Source organism: Esox lucius, chromosome 17 (assembly GCF_011004845.1).
Source record: "Esox lucius isolate fEsoLuc1 chromosome 17, fEsoLuc1.pri, whole genome shotgun sequence".
NCBI lineage: Eukaryota > Metazoa > Chordata > Actinopteri > Esociformes > Esocidae > Esox > Esox lucius.
In genome coordinates, this window is record NC_047585.1 from 19,016,264 (window position 1) to 19,043,245 (window position 26,982).

Consider the following 26,982-nt stretch of genomic DNA (forward strand, 5'->3'; position numbering starts at 1 on the left):
ACTTTTGTAGGAAATACATTAGAAATTGCAAAAAATAATGAATTCCTTGAATTATTAATAAAGTACAATGTTCCACCAAATCTAGTTATTTTATGCAGACTTTTTTTGATAGTCTTTAGCAGGGCTGTTAATCATTTTGAAGGAGACAATTTATTTTGTGATTTCTCAAGACATTTGTATACATTTGCAGTTTGTTTAGCAAACAATAAAGCTCAGTATTAATGTTCAACTATTTCTTTGCTGACCTTAAAATAATAATTTTGAAGATGACTCATTGAGGTAGCTCAAACGGATTATGATGTTCTTGACCTTGACATTGGAGAGGACAATGAGGGTAAATATTCCATCCAACTGCTGCTAGCATTGCATATGTTCAGTTAAAAAATATAAAGTATATAATCACACGAAGTATTTTTCTTTCTTTCAAATCGTAGGCAGATTCGTTCGTTTGATCTATCTTGGCACCTAACTGAAATACTACCAAGCCCCCCATTCTCCATGTTTTCCCACATGCTAGGAATGACCTTGCTTATAAAATATAGCTCCTCCTTCCTGTCACTCAGCGCGCGAAATACAGTCATTGCTAAATCGCAAACCCACACGGTGCAGTCCGGTACTGGATGGAGGGACATCAACTTTCTGTCTGTTGTGACCAGACGAGGTAACCTGCTCTCCACTGAGCATGTGGTCTCCGAAGACACTGGCAACATGTTGACGGTGAGAGATGAGTAGGGAATAGGGAGGCTTTACGTTGGCTGAATATCACTGGTGGACAATCATCTCCGATACGGAGGGAACAACAGCAGCTTTAATAGGACAGAGTGGCAGTGATGGTTACGGCTATTGCATAATTTTAAACAATCCATTAACATAAAACATGACATGAAATACATGGCAATATTCTGATTATTTGTCTAAGAAAACAGAAGACAGACTAACGGAACAGGTAAAGAATGTAGCTGGGAATCTTCAGGACAGGCACTGACACGACGTAAGTCCTGTACCATTATTTTACCTGACCTTAGAAACTTGATATGGCATGAAATTCTCAATATACAATTCATGAATTCATGTTAAAAAGTATATGCGTCTGCATTATTTGGCAGTGTTTTTACTGTACCGGCTGCACAATCCTTGTGTTTTTAATATTTCCACTAAATAGTTTTGTTTCTTTCGCAAATTACTTTGGGATATACATTTCTTTAGATGATTGATTTAACCTAAAAATAAAGTGCACATAATTTTTTTTTCCATGAGTGATACATTTTTTGTTATATTCTGCAGCAACAATAACTGCATAAATTTTTTCTTGGATTTTTGGTGGTTAATTTTTATGAAAATAGTATTGATTGATTTTATGAGTATGCCGCCCCCCGCTTTATTCTGGGTGAAGCTGCTTCACATATACAGGCTTCGAGGCTGTGTGTTTCTCCCACGCTCCTCTGGGAACACCTCCACTGCAGTCTTCAGATGTCTAAGAAAACATCTCTCCTTACATACTATATATCAAGGTGTGTGTGTGTGACCGAACCATGTCTATGGGTACATTTGAGATCCCACAAAGATAGTAAACAAATCAGTCCCCTCAAGGTTTTTTGACAGGTCCCTTCTGCAAAATGTAATGTTTATCTTAGGGATAAGGTTTGGGAGAAATGTACAACTGGGCATAGTATTAGAATTTGACTTTTAGGCATTATGTTGGGCTAGAGAATAGGGAACATGGATTTCAGGGTTATGGGTTGGTCTAAAGTATATACTCGTGGTCCCCACAAGTATAGACAGATGTGTTTGTGTGTGGTCTTTGCCTGTAGCAAAGATACAAAGTTATCTTTATTAACTAACAGGTCAATCAACAGGTTGATTCGAATTGGCTAAATAAATAATATAAATATCAATGCAGTCTCATAAGCACCTGTGCAAATACACCAAATATACTGGGCAGGTGAAAAGAGAGGGAGACAAGGTGGGAGGAATAAGATCTATTAACGAGAAGGGTATAATCTGAGGCTAAAATAGGTGAACAGACCTCCCTGTGGTGGGGTGTGTTTGTATTCTCTTGTTAAGTACTGGATAGAGAATGGACAGACATGCAGCTCAGAGACACATTCATTATGTCAGGAATGTTGGCGTCACTCTGCTCTGCTGCCCTGCTGTCAGGAGGCCGATTGGATTCATTGTCTTCTAATTGCCTCCTTGTGTAGATAAGTAACCTCATCATTTTGTCCAGCGGGCACCCTTTAAAAAGACGCATCAACCTCTTCCTCTGGATCTCCAAGTTCTTGCTCACTCCTTAACTCTAGAGATGAGCATCACTTATAATAACAATAAAAAAACCAGCAAAAAAACAAAACAATGGATGGAAACAAAATGCAGGGAAATTCTCCACAGTATTGTATACAATTAATATACAGGCCAGGTATTTGCACTTACCTCCCACTCCATTGTATTTTTTTGTGATTACTACTTTTTATCTTTCTATTGCTTTGATACTGTATTTACTATTTATCTACTTTAGATAGATAGTGATACGTTGCTATGGATACTAAATTAACAAATTATTGGCTATTGTAATATTGTAATGCGCTCCCCCCTTCTTTTAAGTTGTGTAATTGAAAAAGTACTACAATTCTAAACACATCAGATGCTAGTTCAAGCTAGTAAAAAATGAATTAGAGCATTTTGAAGCAGTTTAAATACGTATTTCAAATACATGTAAGAGCAATACTCTGCCTCGTTCCACTTCTCCGTGTCTCTTTTTTCCCTCTTGCTCATGTTTTCAGAGTCTGTCTATTTCAGGTCCATATTTCTGTAAAAGCCCAACCATAAATTATTCACGTAATAAGAACAAAAAGCCCCACCACCTCTACGTGTTCCTGCCGCTCAAGGTTCAACCTAAACTAGAGGAATCTGATAAATACAAAGCACTTTTAAAACCTAGGATGATTCAATCCAGGAGGGGTTAAATGAATGAACATCAGGGAAAAACTTTCAAAAGTGTTTGTACTGTATTGCAGCAATATTTATCCATTAAAACATGCTATCTTAATTTTAACAAAATGAAAACTATCAGTCAATCAAATGTATTTATAAAGCCCTTTTTAAATCAGCAGTTGTCACAAAGTTATTTTGCAAAACACCCAGCCTTTAAACCCCAAGAAGCTAGCAAAAACAATGTTGAACCAAAGTGGCTAGGAAAACCTCCCTGAAAGGGGCTGAAATTTGGGAAGAAACAGAGAGAAAGCCGGCTCAGAGGAGTGACCAGTCCTCTTCTGGCTGTGCCGGGGTGAACATTTTAAGAGTACACCCTTTATTAATTAATAAATGCATATTGGCAGTCTATAAAACCTCAGAAGCATGACCAGATGGACAAGGACAGGGAAAACCTGGGGGAGGGGGTGGCAGCTGGAATTGTCAGGTATCAACTTGACCTGCAACAAAATCAGGAGGACTTTTGGACAGGGACAGCAATGAGTCTTTCAAGCCTGGTACTCCAGAGGTGTCCTCCTAAGTTTGAACGGAGCATGAGACAAGGAAAATGTAGATAGTGAATTCCTTAGATTTACTAGGATTAAGAGTGGAAAAGGAGAACTGACCCTACTCCCCTGGCACAATAATATATCAGAATAAAACCTTGGGACTCAGACAGGGGGGTCCAGTGACATTGTGGCCCTATCCGAGGGAGACACCGGACAGGGCCGGAGGCAGGAAGTCAGTATTAATACAAACTGAAAGGTAACAAAAACACAATGGATACCAACAAATGATGCTCCCGTCACCCTGACCTACCCTCAGCCCCTCCACATCCTCATTGTCTACTTTCTAAAACCCATAATTTACTAGACTCGTTCAGCTGGCAGATCCCGCAAAACTTACAGACGGCTGCATGAGGCAAATAACTACCCGTTCAGTTTTTTCCAAATTAAAGATTCATTGATTTGTGGCAAATGAGGCTATCATTATTTTTGCGGGGCCAATCTGCCCAACACACCCAGAATAATAGTGTGTCTAGGTCTGCCCAAGACTATCCTGAACATTCCAGACGGGAAAACATGCAGATAAATAATATACCTTCTGCAGAATGACATTTGTTATACAGGGCAGTATATCAGGGAAAAAACTGAAAATGTATTAGGAGTTCAGACCCTTTATTCAGTTCTTATTTCAGTACTGTAGGAACACCTTTGGCAGTGATCACAACTGAGTCTTCTTGGGTATGGAGTCTTTGAACTTTGGTCTTTATTTCTTCCCACTGAAGTTAGGGCTTGTGCTGGGTCACTCAAGGACATTCATATACTCGTCCCGAAGCCACTCCAGCATTGTCTTGGCTGTGTGCTTCAGGTTGTTGTTGTGATGTAAGATGAATCTTCACCCCAGTCTGAGGTCCTGTGCACTCTGGATCAGTTTTCTTCAAGGACCTCTATTTTGCTCTGTTCATCCTTCCCTCAAACCTGACCAATCTCCAAGTCTCTGCCCCTGTGAAGCATCACCATAGCATGATGCTCCCACCACTATGCTCCATCTTAAAGATGGTATTAGCCAGGTGTGGAGCGATAACTTGTTTTTGCCAGATGTTTCCCTTAACATTCAAGCCTAATCATCCATAACAGCAATTTGTGGAGAAAGTGAAAGTGGTCTGATTATTTTTGAAGGTACTATATTCTAAGCTATTCTCCCAATTTGCAACAAGAATAGCATATGTGGGGCGAGGCTTGACCGATTGGAAAGTGTCAGATACAAATTTGTTTGAGGTGGGGCAGAGGGACAATTCAGTATGAATATGCATTAAAATATTTTGGGAACAGCGCTGTCTTTGAGAAATTATTCTCAGAACCAGATGATTTGATAGCAGGTAGCCAGCTGATGTGAAGACACATTTAAAAGGACTTTTTTACACCAGTTCACTATCTTCCTCTTTTCCTGCTTTCACCCTGTTGCCTCTCAATCTGTGTTCTCTTCATATTTCATGCCACCAAACTCAACTGGAATAGCTGGGTCTTTTACTGCTTCTCAGCACCCTTATGAAATGAGCAAAAATATTTATGACCTGGAAAGAAATTGTAATTGGATTTCCGAATAAAAAGAAAGGTTTTGGCCGTATCACAGAATGAGTGGCCGTTAAAATTCCAGACAGATGGTCAATAAGCCAATCACATTTGAACAGGTCTGTGGCCCTCTGTAGGTTCTGTCATATTTTGTATTGGTGAAGGTCAGAGCATTGGAATGGACAGATAATTTACATTTCAGGTCGTAGAGTTAATGGCTTGTGAACATGTCTAAGTGTGGAGTTAGTCACATGACCAATTATAAGACTTTTGGAGATCCTCACTGTTCTATATTCAGCCACCTTCTTTTATCAGGATGTTTACAGGATGGAAAATATGTTTTACCAAAAGGAGGCGCTAGAAGGAACCAAAGAAGCTGAAACAAGTGCAAAAGGCTGTATGTTATTTTGTACAGAACAGGGTACCGACCCCTTTCTGCCATCTCCATTCACAGTGCACTGCTGGCTGGTAGGATGTGTTGGTATGTGTGAATAATGTATATGGTGCGTGTTGGCAACTGAGCTGAGCAATAGAGCAGTCTGAGCATCTATCACTATCAGATTAGGGTGGACAAAATGCTTCCTCCTACATTTTCAATCTGTAATCCCATTACCCGCTGATTAAATCGAAATGTTGGCAGATTAGCATTAGTAGAAATTCAGCTATTTATCTGTAAAACCTAGCTGTGAATAATTACTGTAGGTTATAGCAACATTGGATCTTACTCCCATCTCCAAAATTAATAGTTTTCACTTTTATGGAAGAGGATCATATCTTCTTCAGCTCCACAAGAAGATTTGACCATATTGGGCTTGGTCTAAAGGCCTGTGGTATGATCACAAAGTGACAGCTGTACTTGATGTGGCATTAGTACTTCTATTTTTCTACTTTCATTGTTGTGCCTGTGTTTTCTTTTTGTTTTGGCTTTTTGCTAATTTCAAAGCCAGAGATTGAAATTATTAATCATTTCTTTTCCAAAAAAAAAATATTATAACATTGCTGACACAAAAAGAATGCATCGCATAATTTCCAATTTAAGTGAAAATGTGTTTAGTTTCCTATTCAGGTCAATCAATTTGGAATACCAACAAACTAGTTATATATTTTTTTAGCTGAAATTATATATCGCCTAAGACAAATTGGCACTCATTATCAAAGTAGATGCAGGGGGTAACAGAATCCGTTCCATGTCTCATTACTGGTGTTATAGGTGGTAGTCCTGTTTGATTACCTTTCATGGAATCTATAGTCCTGAATATTGTGTTTTGTTGAGTTTGTTGTCTTGTGCCACCAATTAAGGAAAGCAAATTATTAGAATATATATTTGGCCAATGATGAAGAACAATTCTTCCTCTTGGATTTATTTTTGATTAATATAAAGATATATGAGATTTTTTTTTAGACTCTCAGGCATTTGTTAATGGGTTTTGTTCCACAGTAAAAATATATGAAACTTTTAATCATAAACATGGAAGGAAAAGTGGTTGCTCCCTTAAACTCCCACAGGCCATATTAGGGTATTTTAATTCGACTGATAGTATTATTATAATCCGAATCCTCTAAAATAAGGAAATTTATGTCTTTGACTATCCTTGTTAATTAGCCAAATCAAGCTAGAATAGATTGATTGCAGATGGATCTTAAGAATTATTAATAATTATTACGGAGAAGCTCTTAGAGAGTGGATTCACAGCCAAGAGGTCAGCCAATATTGATTAGAGCAATAAAATGAATACTGGGGATGTCTTTATGTCGGTTTTACAACTGGGCTATTTAGGTTTCAAGCAGCAAGCTGGTGAAACTGTAATGGCAGTTGGCCACATGGTGGCGCTATACTGGGCAGTAGTTTCAGGCCATTAACTCATACAACATGGCCAGTACTGACCAATAAACATTCAATTGAAGGTTTTCTGTCACGTGAGTGTATGCAAATTGGACACTGATAAACGTATTGTACCATAACTTTGAGCATGTGTTCCAGACACTATTTGGAACTAAACATATGCAAGCACATTCAGATCAAATAAACAGTGGTGCCATAATGACCACATGTCACTGGTCAGATGGGATTTGTCTGGGGTTTGTGTCTCTAAACTGGCCTGTCTCTCAGTTTTGGGGTTAACCAGCCTGACTTTAATGTCTGGAGGTTAGGGCTGTATGACTGAGGGCTTATTGATTAAGTCAGCATTGGTAACAGCAACAAACAAAAAAAACGGGAACCCATTCTGTTATTTTCTCCCATCATCAACTTTGTTAAAGAATACAATTTTGTTTCAGGCAATCTGACATCTTCCAATTTCAACCAAAAACTAATTGTTTTTTGGGTATTTCAGATCAATAGATACTTTAAATCATTTGTAAATGCTGCTCTTTGTCAAAGATTTCTTAAAACATAACAAGCTTATATTTTGTGAAATCACAAGCACTTTTATTTTCAGGTTTAATTTTATTCTGCTAGAGTCATGCTGATTTAGATTTTTGCTGTAGAAACAACTTGGAAGCGTAAAGCAACAAAATGTAATATATTCAAAAGTTGTTGCAAAAAGCTGGTATTGCCCTGTCAACAGAGGTTATTGGTTATCAAATATATTTGTTTATGAAATCAAGACATTTCAGACAGCTTTTACTGTTTAATTGGTGCCTTAAAATGTGCCCTCAACCAAACTGGTTTCTCGACAGTATGATGTGTTTCAATCTGTCCATCTACCCTCGACAGATGCCATTAGAGGACAGTGGGAAAGGGAATTAGGCACTAAAATCTCCCTCACAGACTGGCATGAGAATCTGGAAGAGACCCTTACCTGTTCAATGAACTCAAGAACTTGTCTTATACAATTCTAAGACTATTGTTGCAGTATGCACATTGTCTCACAGCTGTGGAAGACTATAACTTCTTTAGAATTGCCATAGACCTCTTGGTGACCTCCTTGCCTAGTGCCCTTTTAACCCAGATACTTGTGAGTACAGCCTGTTCTTACGTTGTACTCTGTATACTCTCTGTTTTTTAATAATGGACTTAAATGTGACACAATAACATGTGGAAAAGTCCAAGGGGGGTGAATACTTTCCAGAGCCACAGTATACAGGATCTTCCCAGATACCTCTCCTGTATGTGACAAATATCACACTACAGAGGAAACTCTGCTGCATAGCTTTGCTCTTTGATATGGAATATTTGATACGTCCTTGAAAATGTGTTAATCCAGATCCAAATGGTCTTCTTAAAGTCTAATTTCAGTGGAAAATTCTGGTGTTTTGAAGAAAAAAAGAACATAGGCCACAGAAAATTGGAAAACACATTTCTTGTAGAGACAATGTATCCAAATTTGACAGGCTCTTGCAACCACTCCTCTCCCACGTGAAATGGTGCCTTTGGTACATTGCTATCTCAGTGGTTGTGGGCTCTGTTTTCTGGCCCCTCAGTCCGAGCACCATGGTGGGGGGAAGGAAGGTAGCAATGGGGGGTTGCTGGTTGGATTTGGGGGGTACGGGTTGATATTTGTCTTCTGGTTTTTGAAGTGCTGTCACTTCTTGTACTGTCTCATATTGTTTTCCCCAAAAACACGCCCTTGCATTTTCTATGGTAAATTGCCCAATGCTTGTGATTTGAAACTTTTTTTGAAACACAAACTTTTTAAATGTACCATTAATGTACCATTAATGATATGTTAGAGAAAGACCCGAATGAATGATTCAAGATATGAAAAATAATATTGGTCTTGGTCAGTGTTGGGGGTAACGCGTTACAAAGTACTCAACTACTTTATAACGGTAAGGAGTAACGCGTCACAGCGCTTCAATTATAAACCACGTCTATTTTCTCGAGTCTACGCGCGTAACTCTGCACATGAGTTGATCCATAACACAGAAAATAATCCTTGTGTGCCAAACCAAGGCAGGAAATGGCTTGGCTTGCAGTTTCTTCATGGCTCGTCGGATCATCTCGTGAGTATTTACTTTTGGTTGCATATCGTTGTAGTAAATTTGAGCTAGGTTGTGTGTATGCATCAGCTAGCTAGTAGTAGCCATTTCAAATAGAACATATAGATCGTGTGTCAATCCAATTAGTACGGTTTTAGTTGAGCTGTTATAAAACTGAAGACTATTTAGTTGGTATTACCCCTGTTAAAAGCTAACTAATCATCAAGTTATATTTGTTGGCTATTATAGTAGAACACTCACTTATGATAAATACTTTTCACCACGAATTCCAAGTTTCTTGCAATTAAGGTGATTATTGATTCAAGAAATAAATGCAGATCTTGTTTCTTAGGGTATATGATCACTTGAGATAACAGGATTGGTCACTCTTGCTGTATGATTGATAATGCTGGTGACTGACACTATATGCAACTTGACTACGTAATTAAATGATAACTCATAACTCATAGAATCAAATGACTTATCTTAAAGTAACTGCTATATTTGTAGCCCTTTTTGCTATATTTTTGCTTCATATATGTCTTTTTATTACTACGTAGATGTCGGGTGCCACAAGAATTTCATTGTGCAAGATGACGCTGTGTGATTCGGTGCATTTGATAAATAAACCTTGACTTGACTAACATAACGCCTTACTTTCTACTGCGAGTAACTAAATAAGGTAACTAAGGTAACTAGGCACTTTATTGGAACAACTGTAATTAGTTACTTCTTTTTTTTATAGTACCCCAATACTGGTTATCGGTACAGCGTTATCTTCACCCTAAAGACGCATCAGTGTAGAATTAGGCTATCTTCACTTTACAGATGTTTCGGCACATAGTTATCTTCACCCTACAGACGTTTCTTTGCAAGGTCTAATTAGCAATAATATATTTTCTTTGTGGGAGGCCCGGTATTGGTTGCAAGGCTCTAAACTTAGTCTGCATATAGGAAGAGCAGGCTCTTCTCTCACTGTCTGTATATGATATTAGAGAACTCATGCTGTTTTGGGCTCTTTCCTTCCATTGCACTTTCTCCCAATAGGAGACTTGACTGACTATGCAACAATGCGCCAGTCACCACTTCCTGTTGTGAGGCTTCATATTGGAAAGTTGACATTTAATTTAATCCTCAGTCTTTGTGTTGTTTCTCTGTGTTATAAATAATGGGTTGAATTGTTGTCTTGGAGTGAGTGATAAGTAGGAGGGTTGTCCTGTGTTTTACTGTGACATTGTCATGTGTTGTTTTGTTGATGACACATGTATGGATAGATGGATGGTGCAACAGCGGCCCGAGGTAGGTAAATAGATGCTTTTCCTACCCAGACCATCGTTTCACCTTCCATTTATTTTTCCCATTCTGTCTCCCACTCTATTATTCATTTGCCTCTATATTCAGTACATTAAAACTATGTGACAGTGTGCCAAGAGAAGGTTGGCAATGTTTGCAGAGAAAACAAATCAATAGTAGGGTTAGTAGGGTTGCCCAATATTGGAAATGACTGACATTGCGATATTTTGTTTTTCTGCGATATATATTGCGATGTGAAAAAATACAGGATGTCTTCAGAAAGAGCTTTGGCTATAAACCTGACAGTATGTATCCTTCATTCTTCCCCAGCCCCATCCTCTACAATTGAAATATATGAAACTCCTGAAAACAATTATTTTTCAGAACAGGTTGCTAGTTAATAATATGTAACAGTAATAGTATAGCAATAGCAACAGTATTAAAATAAAATGCGCAACTGGGCATAACTTACCAACTGCAAGATGCAGTCTGTGGCCAAAGCACTGCAATCTGGTCCACTTGTTCAGGGCGGCAGCCTTCACCATTTCTCAAACAGCTCTGGGATGGCAACTTGAGAAAAATAGTTGCGTGACGGCATTACATACTGCTTGTCAAGCGACCGGATAATGTTTTTAAAACCCCTCTTTGGTAACCGTGTTAATTGGTACAATGTTTTTCGCGACGTGAAATGTTATTGAATCTGTGATTTCTCTCCGTCGTTTTGAACCTTTCTCGTATGGTGTAATACTGGCAAATGCATCCGAAATAGATTTCGGATAAACATTCTAGGGATTTTCTAAACACCATGTGCAAGGCACACAGCACTTCAGGCACAGTGTATGTAAACATTAATGGCACTATGCACAGTGTTAGCGTCCCTCTTCCTCATCCTCCAACGTGTTCATCTTAACAACCTGTTACATCAGACAGTCTCCAAGGAATTGGATCCTTCTGCTCTAATGTAATTCATCCTGTGTCTCTGTCTAACCTGCTTTGGTGCAATGTACATGTGTGAATATACAGTACACAGTAATACAACAGTATGATGGAGATGGTTGACATCAGTCTTAAGTGACATCTTTTTTGGCATGATGAGAGGATAAAGAATATCTCGAAGCTCATTGAAAACGTCTAAACCCTATGGGATCTGTCGGTGTCTCTGTTCGGTGTAGGCCCAGTATTACCTGTAACTTCCTGTACCTGTACCTCTAACTACCTCTGCTTCTAACTTCTTTAGCCAGTACCAGTAACTACCTCTACTTGTAACTACCTCTACCTGCTCCAGTAACTACCTCTAACTACCTCTTCCTGTACCTCTAACTACCTCTACCTGTACCAGAAATGACCTCTAACCACCTCTTCCTGTACCACGATCGATCTCTACCTTTACCTCTAACTACCTCTACTTCTAACTTACTCTATCTCTAACTACTTTGACTTCTAACCACCTCTGCCTGTAGTTATACAGTACCTATCCCCTCTAAGTCACAAGATCGGTGTGTTTTCAGGATAATGGATCTGCCACCTCGCAGCGGAAACCGCAGAAATCAACAGAAAATGATGCATGACTGTTCACACCTCCTACAAGAAGGATGAACAATCCTCCTTCCTACGGCAGTGACAGAACTACTTTACTTTCTCCAGTGTTCAGTAATTACCTGCTAGCAGAGCTCTTAACGTATCAGCTATGAACGTAAAGGACATGAATCACATGAACAGCATTTAAACAGAGTCCCATTTTCTCCTACAAACTGAACACACTCCTGCAGCAGCCCTTTTTCAACTACCATCTCCAATGTTGTACATTTGGTTGTTTTCCATCCCGTCTTCCTCCCAGTGAGTAGGTCTGTGTTCATTATAAACTCAGCAGAGTGCCACGAGTACTTATGTGTCCAGGCTGGGGACTGTTGTGCGTTGAATATTCCCTGCTCTACCTAGAAATGACCTCTACGCTATACCTGGAAATGTGAATTGTGCAAGTTATGAATTCCATGGTTTTCCGTGCAGTGAAGTCATTGCTCCTTCTGCTGGTCGGAACTGGAAAACACAATTAGCCGACCTGAAGCCCCAGAGGTCCCCCTGTGGGCTTCCTCCAGCCGCAGCAGAGGACTTAATTAGGAAGTTAGCTTCAGAGCTGCTGCACCTGGGTTTCACACTATCCAGAGCTGATCATCAGGGCCTGCCTGGGGCTGACTCCAACAGCGCAGAATCTGCAGAGCATGTTGATGATTCACTGTTAAGTGATTGGGATGGACGGCTCGTAGCTGGACTGGTGCTGTGCTGAAAATGAACCGGGAGAACTCTTTTTGCACTCATGGCAATGCTTTAATCACTGACAGTCTAGACACTGAACTAACCAGCAGGAACTACACTACCGTTCAAAAGTTTGGGGTCACTTTAAAATGTCCTTGTTTTAAAAATAAAAAAAAGCAGTGACCCCAAAACTTTTGAATGATAGTGTAGTTCCCGCTGGTAAGTTCACTGTCTAGACAGAAATACAGTGTAGATATTGTTAATGTTGTAAATGACCGTTGTTGCTGGAAACAGCTGATTTTTAATAGAATATCTACATAGGTGTACAGAGTCCCTTTATCAGCAACCATCACCATGTGTTCCAATGGCATGTTGTGTTTGTTAATCCAAGTTTATCATTTTTAAAGGCAAATTTATCATAACAAACTCCTTGTGCAATTATGTTACCACAGCTGAAAACTTTGCTAATTTATGTTGTAAAGGTAACTGTAGCATAGCCTACAATACCTGTGTATACAGTCGTGCTGTTCTGCGATTTTCTCTACTTGTGAGATTTGCCTACAAAATGTCTTACAGTAACTTTATAGCATGCCATTATATTTCATTCTGTAACATTATGTGATCCTGAAGACATTAATAAAGTTTTGATCCATGACTGCAATAAACAAGCATTAATCCCCTGTTACCCATTCTCTGTGGATTGAGAATATATACAGGATCTGAGCCTGCAGAAGCTTTGGAAAGCTTTAAATCTACTTGTTCAGTGATCCAAAGAAAATGAAAGTTGGATCCATAGCAACTCAATTTCGCAAACATTTGGTGATGTGTTCTGTTATTTTCAGTATTCAGAGATTGGATCTGAAAAATTGTATTTTCTGTATGTGAAGAAACAACAATAACTGTAATTCCGTTTTTTTCCCTAAACACAAAACAGTCTTACATTAAAATTTATTTTGTTGTTGTTTATTTATTGACATACTCTATTAGTGATGTTTCTGGCCATCCTGAAGCACCATTGGAGCTTCACCAAAGCAACCATTTGATTGTTTTGGACGTGTTGAGAAGCAGTTACTGGTTTAAACTGGGTTTCCAATGCATGGCAATATTTTAATTTTAATAAGGCTACCATAAGTCTAACCTAACCTTAACCCTAACCTTAATAATTTTAAATGTAAATCTAATGGGGCGACTTCAGAGCTGGGTCATCCCATGCATTCCACTGGAGTCAAACCAGGGTCATATTGGATTATCTCTTAGAAATCCAAACACATTCTCCAATGTCTCAAGATTCATTGAAAAATCAATATGCGCTTTTGGTCATGAACCCATCATTTACCAGGACGGCATTGGAGGACATGCCATGATTTATTAATGTCTATGTGCACAATATATTGGTGTTTGGTATTTATTAGGATCCCCATTAGCCAGAGTCGAATCTGCCGGTACTCTTCCTGGGTGAGAGACCAGGTTTCTGCAGGGTTTCTCCATGGATCCACCTTCATGACCAAGACAATCAGGTGGATAATGTGTGTGGCAGAATGGCGAGGAAAACACTGAGGGAGCAGGCAGAAACAGGGCTTGGCTGATCGGAGAGATTGGAGTGAGAAAAAACAACCCCATGAATCCCGTCTCCCTAGGGCATCTTGTTTACCCTTGCAGTGCAACCGCCATTCTTCCTTCTCTTGATCCCTCCCTAGTTCCTCCCTTTCTCATTTCCTTCCCACCCGCCGGAACGCGATGCTCAGAGAAGACCGCTGTGGGTTCCATGTTTGTAAAGGATCTTGTTCAACATCTACCACCAAGTGTCATTGTGGACAGTCTGCGTCTTCTATCTGTCGTCACAGGATAGTGGTGATCAGCTCACAAACCAGCCAGCTTAAACGCTTTAGGACGGCTGTTTGCTGCTCTGTGCATATTCCTCCCTCCCTCCAGTTCTCGCATCATTTACCCCCCTTTCTCCTCATCCTTTTTTAACTGTCCTTTCTGCCTTGTTCCTGGCCTCCGTGTATACCTTTTTACCTGCTCGTCACATTCTACCTTTCATCACCTCAGCCCTTATGATTATAAGCTTAGTGTATTAAGTCTCCTTTACAGTACACTTCAAAATAGGCCCTGTCGTTCATTTTTCTCATCATGTATGAAGTTTCTTAATTGATGTCTTCCAGTGTTTGTAGTACCCCAACTGGAGACTAGCCGACATATGTTGTGAGTCTGTTAAAACTGTTGCTGTCAACAATATAATGTGTCATGCTGTAGTTCAGTGGTACTACAGCATCTGTGTGCCCTCGTTAATCTAGACCCTCGCAGTCCAGTTGCTATGGCAACGGCAACATGAGAAATTGGGTCCATCATTCAACTAAATACTGTACGTTATTTCTGAACTAGTGCAGAAGGTGTCCATTTTGTAAAATGCCCTTTTTCGGAGGACACTATGTGACTTTGATGAGTCAATTGATTGTCCTCGGCAACTGGCTCCTAATCAATGTTCAGGAATGATTTCATTGACATCCCCACTCGTATGTTCTGTACCGCCATAGCTTATGGTCTGGTCTGTAGACACATATCAGATTATACCCAAGATCAATTCAGTTTATGGAAGATGTTATACATTTTCTCTCAGAAGTCTTCATTGTATTGAAACACCAGGCTTAGCACAGAAACTTGTTTGGTGGGCTGGGTTTTTGTGGGCACATCGTATGGCCTATGTGGGACAGTACTGTAGCTGTGCTGCACAGTGCGGATTCATCGTGGCCATGCAGTGGATTGTTGAGTTGGCTCCATATTTAGCGTACAGAGATGATGAAAGAGCTAGCAATTACTCCAATCGCTGTCTTTTATTTAAAGGGGCAGTGCATTTAAAAACATAATTTCCTTTTACAATGGGGAGAACAAGTATTTGATACGCTGCATATTTTGCAGGTTTTCCCACTTACAAAGCATGTAGAAGTCTGTTATTTTTATCATAGGTACTCTTCAACTGTGAGTGATTGAATCTAAAACTAAATTGCAGAGATTATACGTTTCCTGTAGTTATTGACCAGGTTTGCACACACTGCAGCTGGGATTTTGGCCCATTCCTCCATACAGACCTTCTCCAGATCTTTCAGGTTTCGGGGCTGTCACTGGGCAATACAGACTTTCAGCTCCCTCCAAAGATTTTCTTTTGGGTTCAGGTCTGGAGACTGGCTAGGCCACTCCAGGACTTTGAGATGCTTCTTACGGAGCCACTCCTTAGTTGCCCTGGCTGTGTGTTTCGGGTCGTTGTCATGCTGGAAGACCCAGCCGCGACCCATCTTCAATGCTCTTACTGAGGGAAGGAGGTTGTTGGCCAAGATCTCGCAATACATGGCCCCATCCATCCTCCCCTCAATATGCTGCAGTCGTCCTGTCCCCTTTGCAGAAAAGCATCCCCAAAGAATGATGTTTCCACCTCCATGCTTCACGGTTGGGATGGTGTTCTTGGGGTTTTACTCATCCTTCTTCTTCCTCCAACATGTGCTGGCTTAGGCAGGGGGACCTTGCGTGCGCTGCAGGATTTTAATCCATGACGGTGTAGTGTGTTACTAATGGTTTTCTTTGAGACTGTGGTCCCAGCTCTCTTCAGGTCATTGACCAGGTCCTGCTGTGTAGTTCTGGGCTGATCCCTCATCTTCCTCATGATCATTAATGCCCCATGAGGTGAGATCTTGCATGGAGACCCAGACCAAGGGAGATTGACCGTCATCTTGGACTTCTTCCATTTTCTAATAATTGCTCCAACAGTTGTTGCCTTCTCACCAAGCTGCTTGCCTATTGTCCTGTAGCCCATCCCAGCCTTACACAGCTCTCTTGTCTTGGCCATTGTGGAGAGGTTGGAGTCTGTTTCATTGAGTGTGTGGACAGGTGTCTTTTATACAGGTAACGGGTTCAAACAGGTGCAGTTAATACAGGTAATGAGTGGAGAACAGGAGGGCTTCTTAAAGAAAAACTAACAGGTCTGTGAGATCCGGAATTCTTACTGGTTGGTAGGTGATCAAATACTTATGTCATGAAATAAAATGAATTTTTTTTAAAAAATCATACAATGTGATTTTCTGGATTTTTGTTTTAGATTCCGTCTCTCACAGATGAAGTGTACCTATGATAAAAATGACAGACCTCTACATGCTTTGTAAGTAGGAAAACCTGAAAAATTGGCAGTGTATCAAATACTTATTCTCCCCACTGTATGAATATAGAACATGTAAAGGGAAAAGGGCAACGAATGGTCAACTGGATAGGATGCCTGGGATTTGCGAGTACCAACCGACAACCTTAGAAATTAACACGTTGCCACGACATGCTAGCGACCAACTGACAACGTCAATTAGTTACGTCGTAGCGACAAGAAAACTTTCACTTTTCTGGTTGTGACAACGTTGCTGCTACCTAATTTCGGTGTAATGTGGCAGGGCTAAGTACTTAAGCTAATTCGTCGGTCAGACTCAGGATAGCTTCCTTGGGCAAACAAAACCAACCGATGATGGCCTCACTGTTGTACAGTATATTTTTCCAGTGTGTTATTGCGGTCCCGAAAAACTCTCCCTTCTCATAGCTCTCTCCATTAAATCGTCAGGAAACCACAAATTATGAGCCATTATTAATTTTATTTGCTGTTGTTTTGTAACGGAACTGACTGTTACCAAGGTAACTAGTATCTTAGACCAAAGTTAGCCTGGGGGTAAGCTGTAAAAATTTTTTTGGTCTAAAGTAAGTCAGTCTTTATTTTTGTGAAACGGTCTTACTTGCATAAGACTAGTCTGTGAGCAAATTTTAAACTAGCACTATGTACCAGTCTAAAATTGCGTTGTTAACTCAGCCTCGTATTTCTGTCCCTTAGACGGTTATCCCTATCGCTCCCATGTCATTGAGTGTGCCACTACCTGACGAATGAAGGTGCCTGCACACGGGCCGCGGTAAGCGACAACTGAACAGCGAGAAAAATCTGCATACTGTGTGTAAACCAATGTGGGGGTGTACACACAACAGCTACAGTGGCTGATCGCGTTGGTTACCATTGTAACAACAATGCTCCGGCGAAGTTACGTTAAATATGTAATTGTCGAGGTAAGGGTTAGGGAATTCTCATCTGTGTGCAATATTATTCTTGTTATTATTATTAGGCTATATTGTTATAATATAAAAAATGAAATTAAGATTGATATTCAATTAACTTCACCTCAGTCGGAAAAGGGTGGCTTTCCCACTTCAGGTTGGTGGAGAGTGCCTGCCTCAATTGGAGGAGTTTAAGTATCTAGGGGTCTTGTTCACGAGTGAGGGAAGGATGGAACGGGAGATTGACAGACGGATCGGTGCAGCTTCTGCAGTAATGCGGTCGATGTATCGGTCTGTCGTGGTGAAGAAAGAGCTGAGCCGCAAGGCGAAGCTCTTGATTTACCGGTCAATCTCCGTTCCTACTGTCACCTATGGTCATGAGCTTTGGGTCATGACCGAAAGGGCAAGACCCCGGATACAGGCGGCCGAAATGAGCTTTCTCCGCAGGGTGGCTGGGCGATCCCTTAGAGATAGGGTGAGAAGCTCGGTCACCCGGGAGGAGCTCAGAGTAGAGCTGCTGCTCCTCCACATCGAGAGGGGTCAGCTGAGGTGGCTTGGGCATCTGTTTTGGATGCCTCCGGAACGCCTTCCTGGGAAGGTGTTCCGGTCCCGTCCCACCGGGAGGAGACCCTGGGGAAGACCCAGCACGCTGGAGGGACTATGTCTCCTGGGAACGCCTCGGTGTCCCTCTGGAATAGCTGGAGGGAGTCTCTGGGGAGAGGGAAGTCTGGGCATCTCTACTTAGACTGCTGCCCCCGCGATCCGGCCCCGGATGAAGCGGAAGAAGATGTATGTGTATGTATGTAGTTGAGCACGTGCAAAGCTAGCCATTCAAACTAGTATAAACGGTATAATAAACCCACTCTCCTCCTTTTGCGTCCATAATATACAGGCTAACACCCACCCGATAAGCACACAACTGCACCAATGTTCCTTCACGCTGCATTTTTTTGTTTATGTCCCTGTAGGTCTGCGGAGTGCAAAGTTAAATTGTATAATTACGGGGCATCCGACAAGAATATATTTGTCCTCTTTTTCCATCTCATATAGCCTATCGGTGTTGTCACTGAATGAGCGTTTGATTGGTTGACAAGATGAACACGTTCATTGGTCAACATGAGCGGCGGGGGCTCAAAAGTTCAAAACATTTCAACTTTGGGCGCCTCTACCCACGAGCAAGCATGCACAGAAAGCGGCACCGCTCAAGGGATCGAGCACCACGCCGCTTGCAAAACTGCTTGCGTTTTGCCGCCCGCCGTCCTACTGCAATTTAAATCTGAGACCTTTACCGGTCAGTTTGTGGAGGTCTGCGTTGCCCCAGATGGCTGCTTATGGGCGTAACCGCTATGTGTGGTTCTTTTGAGGGCTGTGTTGACATCCCTTTGTGAACCTTTTTTAAATTTAACATGAAACCACCCAAAAAAAAATGATCTCACTCATGGGCAAAATAAAAACACACGTTATAATAAGCACTATGATAGCAGGCAATTGATTTCGGTGGTGCTGCCATATAAACCTAGCTTCGCCAGAGCATTGTTGTTACCATGGTAACCAACGCTAAGTCAGCCGTGATGGCTGTTTTGTGTACCTCACCGCATGGGTGTACACACACGGCAGGCAGATTTTTCTCGTGGTTCAGTTGTTGCTTACCGCAGCCCATCTGCAAGTGCCTTAAGTCTAATGCAAATTCAACATTGTAAGTGGATGGGTCTCATTTAATTTGCTGGTTCAGTCACATTCTAGCAAACATGAATTGTCTAAAGTGACTTCTTGGTTGGAGGTAAACAGAATGCTGTGGAAAAAGGCTTGGCATCATTTTCAGCTGCCCTGAACCTTTGGGAGTTGGCTGAGAGAGGATTTAAGGAAGTTGTGGGAGGGACAAAAAGATGTTTCTAAAAATATCACATCTTGGAACAGCATTGTCAAAACCACATTTGCTAATATCCAATACAATTCAGTTTAGCTTTTTCAGGACTGTGTATGTATATATCTTAAAATTGGTTTATGTCCACATGTCAGACTAAGCAGTTAAAGGAGGCAAAGGGAAATACATTATATAGTCAAAACACCCATTTCAACAAGAACACATGGCCAGAGAAATCAATAGCCGAATATCATTTCAGTCACAACAATGGAGGGCAAGTAATACTACAAACCAATTCTCCTGTAACTGCGGATACTGTATGTTTATGGACACTCTGCAGTTATATTTCAAAAAATCTAAACCCTCATGAGTTTCATCTTTAACAATCCCACTACCACCCAGACATGACTTGTATCAGTTTTACATGTGAATGTCAGGAAATGTGTGCCTCAATACCAACTGCTAACTTGACAGTAGGAGCGTGTCCATGTTGGCCTGTTTTGCAGTGTTGTGATGTAGCTCTGTAAACAGGCTGCTACAGCAGCTCTGTGAATTGTAAAGCACAGCCACCATGACTGATGCTGATATTTAGTAAATCTCTTTGATGAGATGACAGACGTCGTGTCTGTCAGAGAGCCATGATGTAGATTTCCCCTCCAGGGGATTATGGAGATGCCTCTAGACCACCTGCTGATGTAGATGTATTGTTCAAGCTGGTTGATGCCCTTAAATGCACTTTGAAAACCAGACTGACAAATCACATAATAGCTAAAAGCAATGTATGTACTTACAGTGGAAGCGTGATATATATAGCAGGTGATATTGGGCTATTTCTGAGAACCGCCTGTGTGTTTGTTTCCTTTGCCTTACAGCTTCAACAATTTCATTTCCAAACCCCCATAAGACACCTTATCTCTGTCCGTGTCTGTGTTTCTCTGCAGGCTGTCATGGAACTGTTCTCCTTCACCATCATTGAGCCAGGCTGCACCATGTGAACACATCACGTCTGTGATGGTTACTACGCCTTGTGCCTGAGAGGTCTCCACCATGGAGACAGAACGCTACACCCCGGCCCCCAGCGACTGGGCTGAGGTGGTGGTGAGTGTTGGGGCCCTGGAGGTAGTCTCAGAAGGGAGCGTGTCCTCCAGCAAAGCCTGGTACATGCCTTACCCACTGGGCTTCCAGGTGTCTCTGACTGCCTTCCTGATGCTGGAGCTGGTGCTGGGCTTCAGCAGCAACCTGACCGTGCTGGTGCTTTACTGGTCCCAGTCCAAGCTGGTCGACTCGGTCAGCAACATGGTCACGGTCAACTTGCATGTCCTGGACGTGGTGCTGTGCGTTCTGTGTCTGCCTCTGACCCTGGTGGTGGTTCTGCTACCCCCCGGGCCCAACCTGGCGCTTCTCTGCTGCTTCCACGAGGCATGTGTCACCTTCGCCTCCATCGCCACCGCCATCAACGTGCTGGTCATCAGCGTGGACCGCTACGACATCTCGGTCCGGCCGGCCAACCGTTTGCTCACCCCGCAGAGGGCGGGGCACCTGCTGGCCACAGTCTGGGCCACGTCTCTGGCCGTCTTCTTCATCCCGTTCCTGGAGGTGGAGTTTCTCACCGGGGGAGCGGAGAGTGGGCATGACGGCCCCGCCTCCTCTTCGTCCTCCCCCCCGGGCACCACCCCGGTTCCTGGGTGGCGTAACCGGACGCTGCTGTGTGTGGGCGGGCAGGGCTACCACACTGGCCTGGCTATGTACTACCACCTCATGCTGCAGGTGCCCATCTTCTTCATCACGGTGGTAGTCATGCTGTTCACCTATTCACGGATCCTACGGGCCTTGAACATTCGCATCGGCTCCCACATCAAGAAGAGCCAGCGCTTCAGGGGCCCCTCCTATAGGGGGCGCCGTAAGAAGCAGAAGCAGGTGGCGAGGCTGGGAGTGATAGAGGGAGGGGAGCAGTGTACAGACACGACCAAGCACCTCTCTCACCCTCCCCTCATCCCCTCCCCGTCCCCCACCCCGACGGCCACGTCACCCCCAGCCCGGTCCTCAGCCCCTCTGGTCGGCCCGGACTGCACTGCCGCCGCCCCGGTCACCGGCCCCACGGTCCAGGCGTCCGTGTCCGCAATCATCGCCCTGCGACGGGCCGTGAGGCGTCACCGGGACCGACGGGAGCGCCAGCGGCGCATCTTCAAGATGTCCCTTCTCATTATCTCCACCTTCCTGGGCTGCTGGGCTCCTCTGTCCGTGGCCAACGTGCTGATCCTGGGCCTTGGGCCCAGCGACACCCTAGTCAGCGTGCGTCTCTGGTTCCTTGCCCTGGCCTATGGTACCACCGTCTCCCACCCACTGCTCTACGCTTTCACCAGGCAGAAGCTGAGGCGTGCCCTCAGGGCCAAGGTGAAGAAGAGGGTGGTGTCCCTGCTGCAGGTGGATCCCTCGCCAGGAGGGACAGTCATACACAACTCCTGGGTGGAGCCGAGGAAGAGATGCCAGTTACGGCTAGAGGGCTGTGACGCCGCTGCCCATTGCCCGGCAGAACCCCTGTGAGAACAAAACAAACTAAGTGGGTATATCAATTGAATAGAGAGGGGCACAGGTCTGTGTGGAGGTCCCTGACCCTTCGCTGAGCATTCTCCTAGGAAGACCAATTCCCCTAATAAACCACCTGTAGGAACACCGTCAAAATGACCTCAGCCGGTCATTCTGTGAGTTGATGACAGAAACGTCCTGTTTTTCTCCACAGTGACCATCACACTCCAAAGAATCTGCTGTTATAAAGCGTTTGAGGAGTAAGACAAACTTCACACAATCATTTGTAAATGCCCAGCCTTGTGAGCTAGAAAGCATATGGTAGCAGGGAGTCAAGGCTTTTAGATGGCGTTGTTGATTTTTGCCTGTGATATTCTCTCACTTTGTGAGATCAGGTTTCAACTCGGGACGACCACTTGCTGATCGGAGCACTCCGTTTGTTGTAGTGAATTGTCAATACAGTGGCTTCACAGAAGCCTGGCAAAGCAAGGTGACACTAAATGTTTCCATCCACAAATTATGCAATTTTTGGGCCAGTGGTGTATTAATGAGTTAAATTAATATACTAATGTACAGACAGACATATCTATTTGTACCCCATGAAATTCCTTGTGGGGGTTCAATTAAGCATATTGTGTGGCTACCCAGTCACTAATGCAGTATGAGTTAAGCTAATACATTAATTTACAGTTAAGGAGTGCACTCAATCATATCCTAATGTTGCATTAGTATGTAATATAGAGATCTATAAAACATTTGATGAAAACAAGTTGTATGAACTGGATGGCTACAGTAACTTTATCAGTGGTACCCAATGGCACTTAGAACTAGCTAACCAGCTAGCAAACAATGATCCAAAAGCATTAATTATTATTAAAAATACTCTGTATTTTAGGAATCACAGTTGCAAGTACCACTAACACACTGTTCAATGTAATTATTTAGGTATAACATATTTTTGCTTTTGTTACTATGAAAAACCAATGGCTTTAATGCAATTTAAACAAGAGCTTGTACAGTATGTGGCCCTCAGACAAAAGCTTGTTTTAAAAGTAACTACTATGAGCCACACATATCTGGTTTCCAAGTTCTGAATTGTCTTGAACACACCACAATGCTCAGGGTTTTGGTCTGGAAGCACACTTGGGACTGTTCCCAGGAGGCTTTATTTATACAGTCTGGTCCACAATTCGCATCAGTGTGAAAGATGAGCAAAACATTAATAATAGAAATACTGAGCTATATTGCATATGTAAAAAAAAGTTACATTCTGTAGATATATATTATTTTGTACTATAGTTTACAGATGCATTTGGTCTTCAGGGGATATCATGGAGATGAGTCTTTGATCCATTTTCCGCATCAGATGTTAATAAACAACACTCCATTTTAACTTCATCTCCATAGTTACTGGATTGGTTAAAGAGTGCAAAAGGGAAACACCCGTAATAGATCAGGGGGCTTCCCGCTAAAGCATTTTAGGATTTCATGTGGTTACGTTATTGGTTTTTGTTTGGATTTAAGTCTGGAGACTGAGATTACCATTGCAAAATCTTGATCAGTTGATCATTTCTTTCTTAGATTTTGATGTGTGCTTGGCGTTGATGTCTCACTGGAGGATCCATTGTGACCAAGTGTCAGCTTCCTGGCAGAGGCTACCAGATATTTGGGTAAAATCCAAGCACAATAGCCTTATAACATCACTCCCACATTTTACAGAAAGATACTATTCTTTATGGCCTTGGCTCTGTATCTCTTGTTAGACCATAAAAAGATGTATCTCTTTCACTAAAGTTCTAGCTATCTTATGGATGTTGTTGTTCCTCTTTTGTCATATGGATTTGCTGCTGAAACATTCACGTTTGATGTATTTCATCTGCAAGAATAAGTGACTATTCGTAGGTGTCAACATTTTCTGAATGTTTTTACTTGGGATACTGTAGTAGCAGAAACAGAGGTTAGTCTACACACATTGCATCTGGCAGAAACATGTTGTGCGATCATTGCATCAGGGTCCAGGAACAGCAGAGAAAGGGGTTGTAAAGGTTAATAGAGGGCACAGCATACTTTGTTTGAAAATATTATGAATATGGTAGATGCGCAGAAACTTCAGGATCTTCCATGAAAGAGATTCTTATTCTCTAAAGGTCAAGACTACAGGTGGATCTGCAACAACTCAGTTTTTTCATATGCATTTGTTTTTTCAACACATTTGAGTGTTTAAGAACTATATTCATAGATGGCTTTTTATATATGATGTTCTTTTTGCATTTTCTGCCCAAAAATGCTATTGATTTTGATTTTATATTGATTCCTGAGTAGGTGATATCAGATGTCAGCACGTAGGATAATTCGTAGGTCCGGTAAATTAGATCTGCATTGCTGTACTGTCAGTTGGGAAGGTATTTCAGTGGATTTTTTCCCAGTCATATTAAAACCACCTTTCCACTTCTTAATGAAAGTAAGGTTTGTTTTTCAACAGAGAGCTGTGATTGGTTGCCAAAATTTCAGGGCAGGGTTTATCGAAGATTCAACTGTGCATTGTAGAAACAACTACTGGGACATTATACAATTTAACCAACAGCGAACTAGAGCTGGATTACGGAGACACCTCTGGAAACTACAGCTGGATTACAGAAACACCTCTGCAAACTACAGCTGGATTACAGAAACACCTCTGGAAACTAGAGCTGGATTACAGAAACCCCTCTGGAGAGTAGAGATGGATTAAAGACACAGTTCTTGAAAGTAGAGCTGGACTAAAGACACAGTTCTTGAAAGTAGAGCTGGATTAAAGACACCGTTATTGAAAGTAGAGCTGGATTAAAGATACAGTTCTTGAAAGTAGAGCTGGATTAAAGATATGGTTCTTGAAAGTAGAGCCAGGATTACAGGATCACCTTTTGCTGAATTACCATTGCTGTATCTTTCTCTCCAGCCCAGCCACTACTTTACTCTGCCTCCTATAGTAAGATGTTCTTGTTTCCACAAACAAAACATACAGGGCCATTATCAGGGCAGTGTCAGGATGCGTTATCTTTTAGGTACTATAGTGTCTATTTACAAATGGAGACCTAAGGTGAATTTTACTGAGTACAGCCCATACATGCTTATGATACTTCCCTATGTGAGTGTATGTATGTATTGCCAGCAGAAGAATGCCACCCACTCAAGCATTCAAAGGCAGCTTTCAAGGCAACACAAAAACATTGACAACCATAGATACACAAATACAAATAAGTTTGGATCTGCTAAATGTTCCCATGCCTAAATTATGTTAATAATTATTCATAGATTCTTAATGAGAATGTTATGTTTCTTTTCAATGTTTTGTTGTGTTACAATGTGAAATTTAAATTGATTTAATCAATGAAGTCAACAAAATACATTATGAATAAAATGATTAACGTATGTACAGTGAGGGAAACATTTATTTGATCCCCTGCGGATTTTGTACGTTTGCCCACTGACAGAAATTATCAGTCTCTAATTTTAATGGTAGGTTTATTTGAACAGTGAGAGACAGAATAACACCAAAAAAATCCAGAAAAACGAATGTAAAAATTTTTATAAATTGATTTGCATTTTAATGAGTGAAAAAAGTATTCAACCCCTCTGCAAAACATGACTTAGTACTTGGTGGCAAAACCCTTGTTGGCAATCACAGAGGTCAGACGTTTCTTGTAGTTGGCCACCAGGTTTGCACACATCTCAGGAGGGATGTTGTCCCACCCCTCTTTGCAGATCTTCTCAAAGTCATTAAGGTTTCGAGGCTGATGTTTGGTAACTCAAACCTTCAGCTCCCTCCACAGATATTCTATGGGATTAAGGTCTGGAGACCTTAATCCAGGACCTTAATGTGCTTCTTCTTGAGCCACTCCCTTGTTGCCTTGGCCGTGTGTTTTGGGTCATTGTCATGCTGGAATACCAATCCACGACCGATTTTCAATGCCCTGGCTGAGGGAAGGAGGTTCTCATCCAAGATTTGACGGTACATGGCCCGTCCATCGTCCCTTTGATGCGGTAACATTTTCCTGTCCCCTTAGCAGAAAAACACCCCCAAAGCATAATGTTTTCACCTCCGGTGGGGATGGTTTTCTTGGGTTCATAGGCAGCATTCCTCCTCCTCTAAACATGGCGAATGGAGTTTATGCCAAAGAGCTCGATTTTGTTCTCATCTGACCACAACACTTTGACCCAGTTCTCCTCTGAATCATTCAGATGTTCATTGGCAAACCTCAGACGGGCCTGTACATGTGCTTTCTTGAGCCGGGGGACCTTGCGGGCGCTGCAGGATTTCAGTCCTTCACGGCATAGTGTGTTACCAATTGTTTTCTTGGTGACTATGGACCCAGCTGCCTTGAGATCATTAACAAGATCCTCCTGTGTAGTTCTGGGCTGATTCCTCACTGTTCTCCTGATCATTGCAACTCCACGAGGTGAGATCTTGCCTGGAGCCCCAGACCGAGGGAGTGATAGATCTTTTGTGTTTCTTCCATTTGCGAATAATCGCACCAACTGTTGTCACCTTCTCACCAAACTGCTTGGCGATGGTCTTGTAGCTCATTCCAGCATTGTGTAGGTCTACAATCTTGTATCCTGACATCCTTGGACAGCTCTTTGGTCTTGGCCATGGTGGAGAGTTTGGAATCTGATTGATTGATTGCTTCTGTGGACAGGTGTCTTTTATACAGTTAACAAGCTGAGATTAGGAGCACTGCCTTTAAGAGTGTGCTCCTAATCTCAGCTCGTTACCTGTATAAAAAACACCTGGGAGCCAGAAATCTTTCTGATTGAGAGGGGATAAAATATTTATTTCATTCATTAAAATGCAAATCCATTTATAACATTTTTTACATGCGTTTTTCTGGATTTTTTTGTTGTTATTCTGTCTCTCACTGTTCAAATAAATCTACAATTAGCATTATAGACTGATAATTTCTTTGTCAGTGGTCAAACGTACAAAATCAGCAGGGGATCAATGATTTTTTTCCCTCACTGTATATACAG

General features: G+C 41.9%; 1 protein-coding gene across 2 annotated transcripts; it reads left to right on the plus strand.

Annotated features, from left to right (window-relative positions):
• Positions 1-605: 605 nt before the first annotated feature.
• LOC105017378 (G-protein coupled receptor 22-like) lies at positions 606-25,411 on the plus strand. Of its 2 annotated transcripts, none has more exons than XM_020055272.2 (2): positions 606-991; positions 20,388-25,411. In XM_020055272.2, the coding sequence occupies exon 2, from the start codon at positions 20,494-20,496 to the stop codon at positions 21,988-21,990; it is 1,497 nt and encodes a 498-aa protein (XP_019910831.1). In that variant the 5' UTR covers positions 606-991; positions 20,388-20,493; the 3' UTR covers positions 21,991-25,411. The 2 variants fall into 2 exon arrangements, with proteins under 2 accessions (XP_019910831.1, XP_019910832.1); XM_020055273.2 differs by having other exon boundaries at positions 606-717.
• Positions 25,412-26,982: the final 1,571 nt, after the last annotated feature.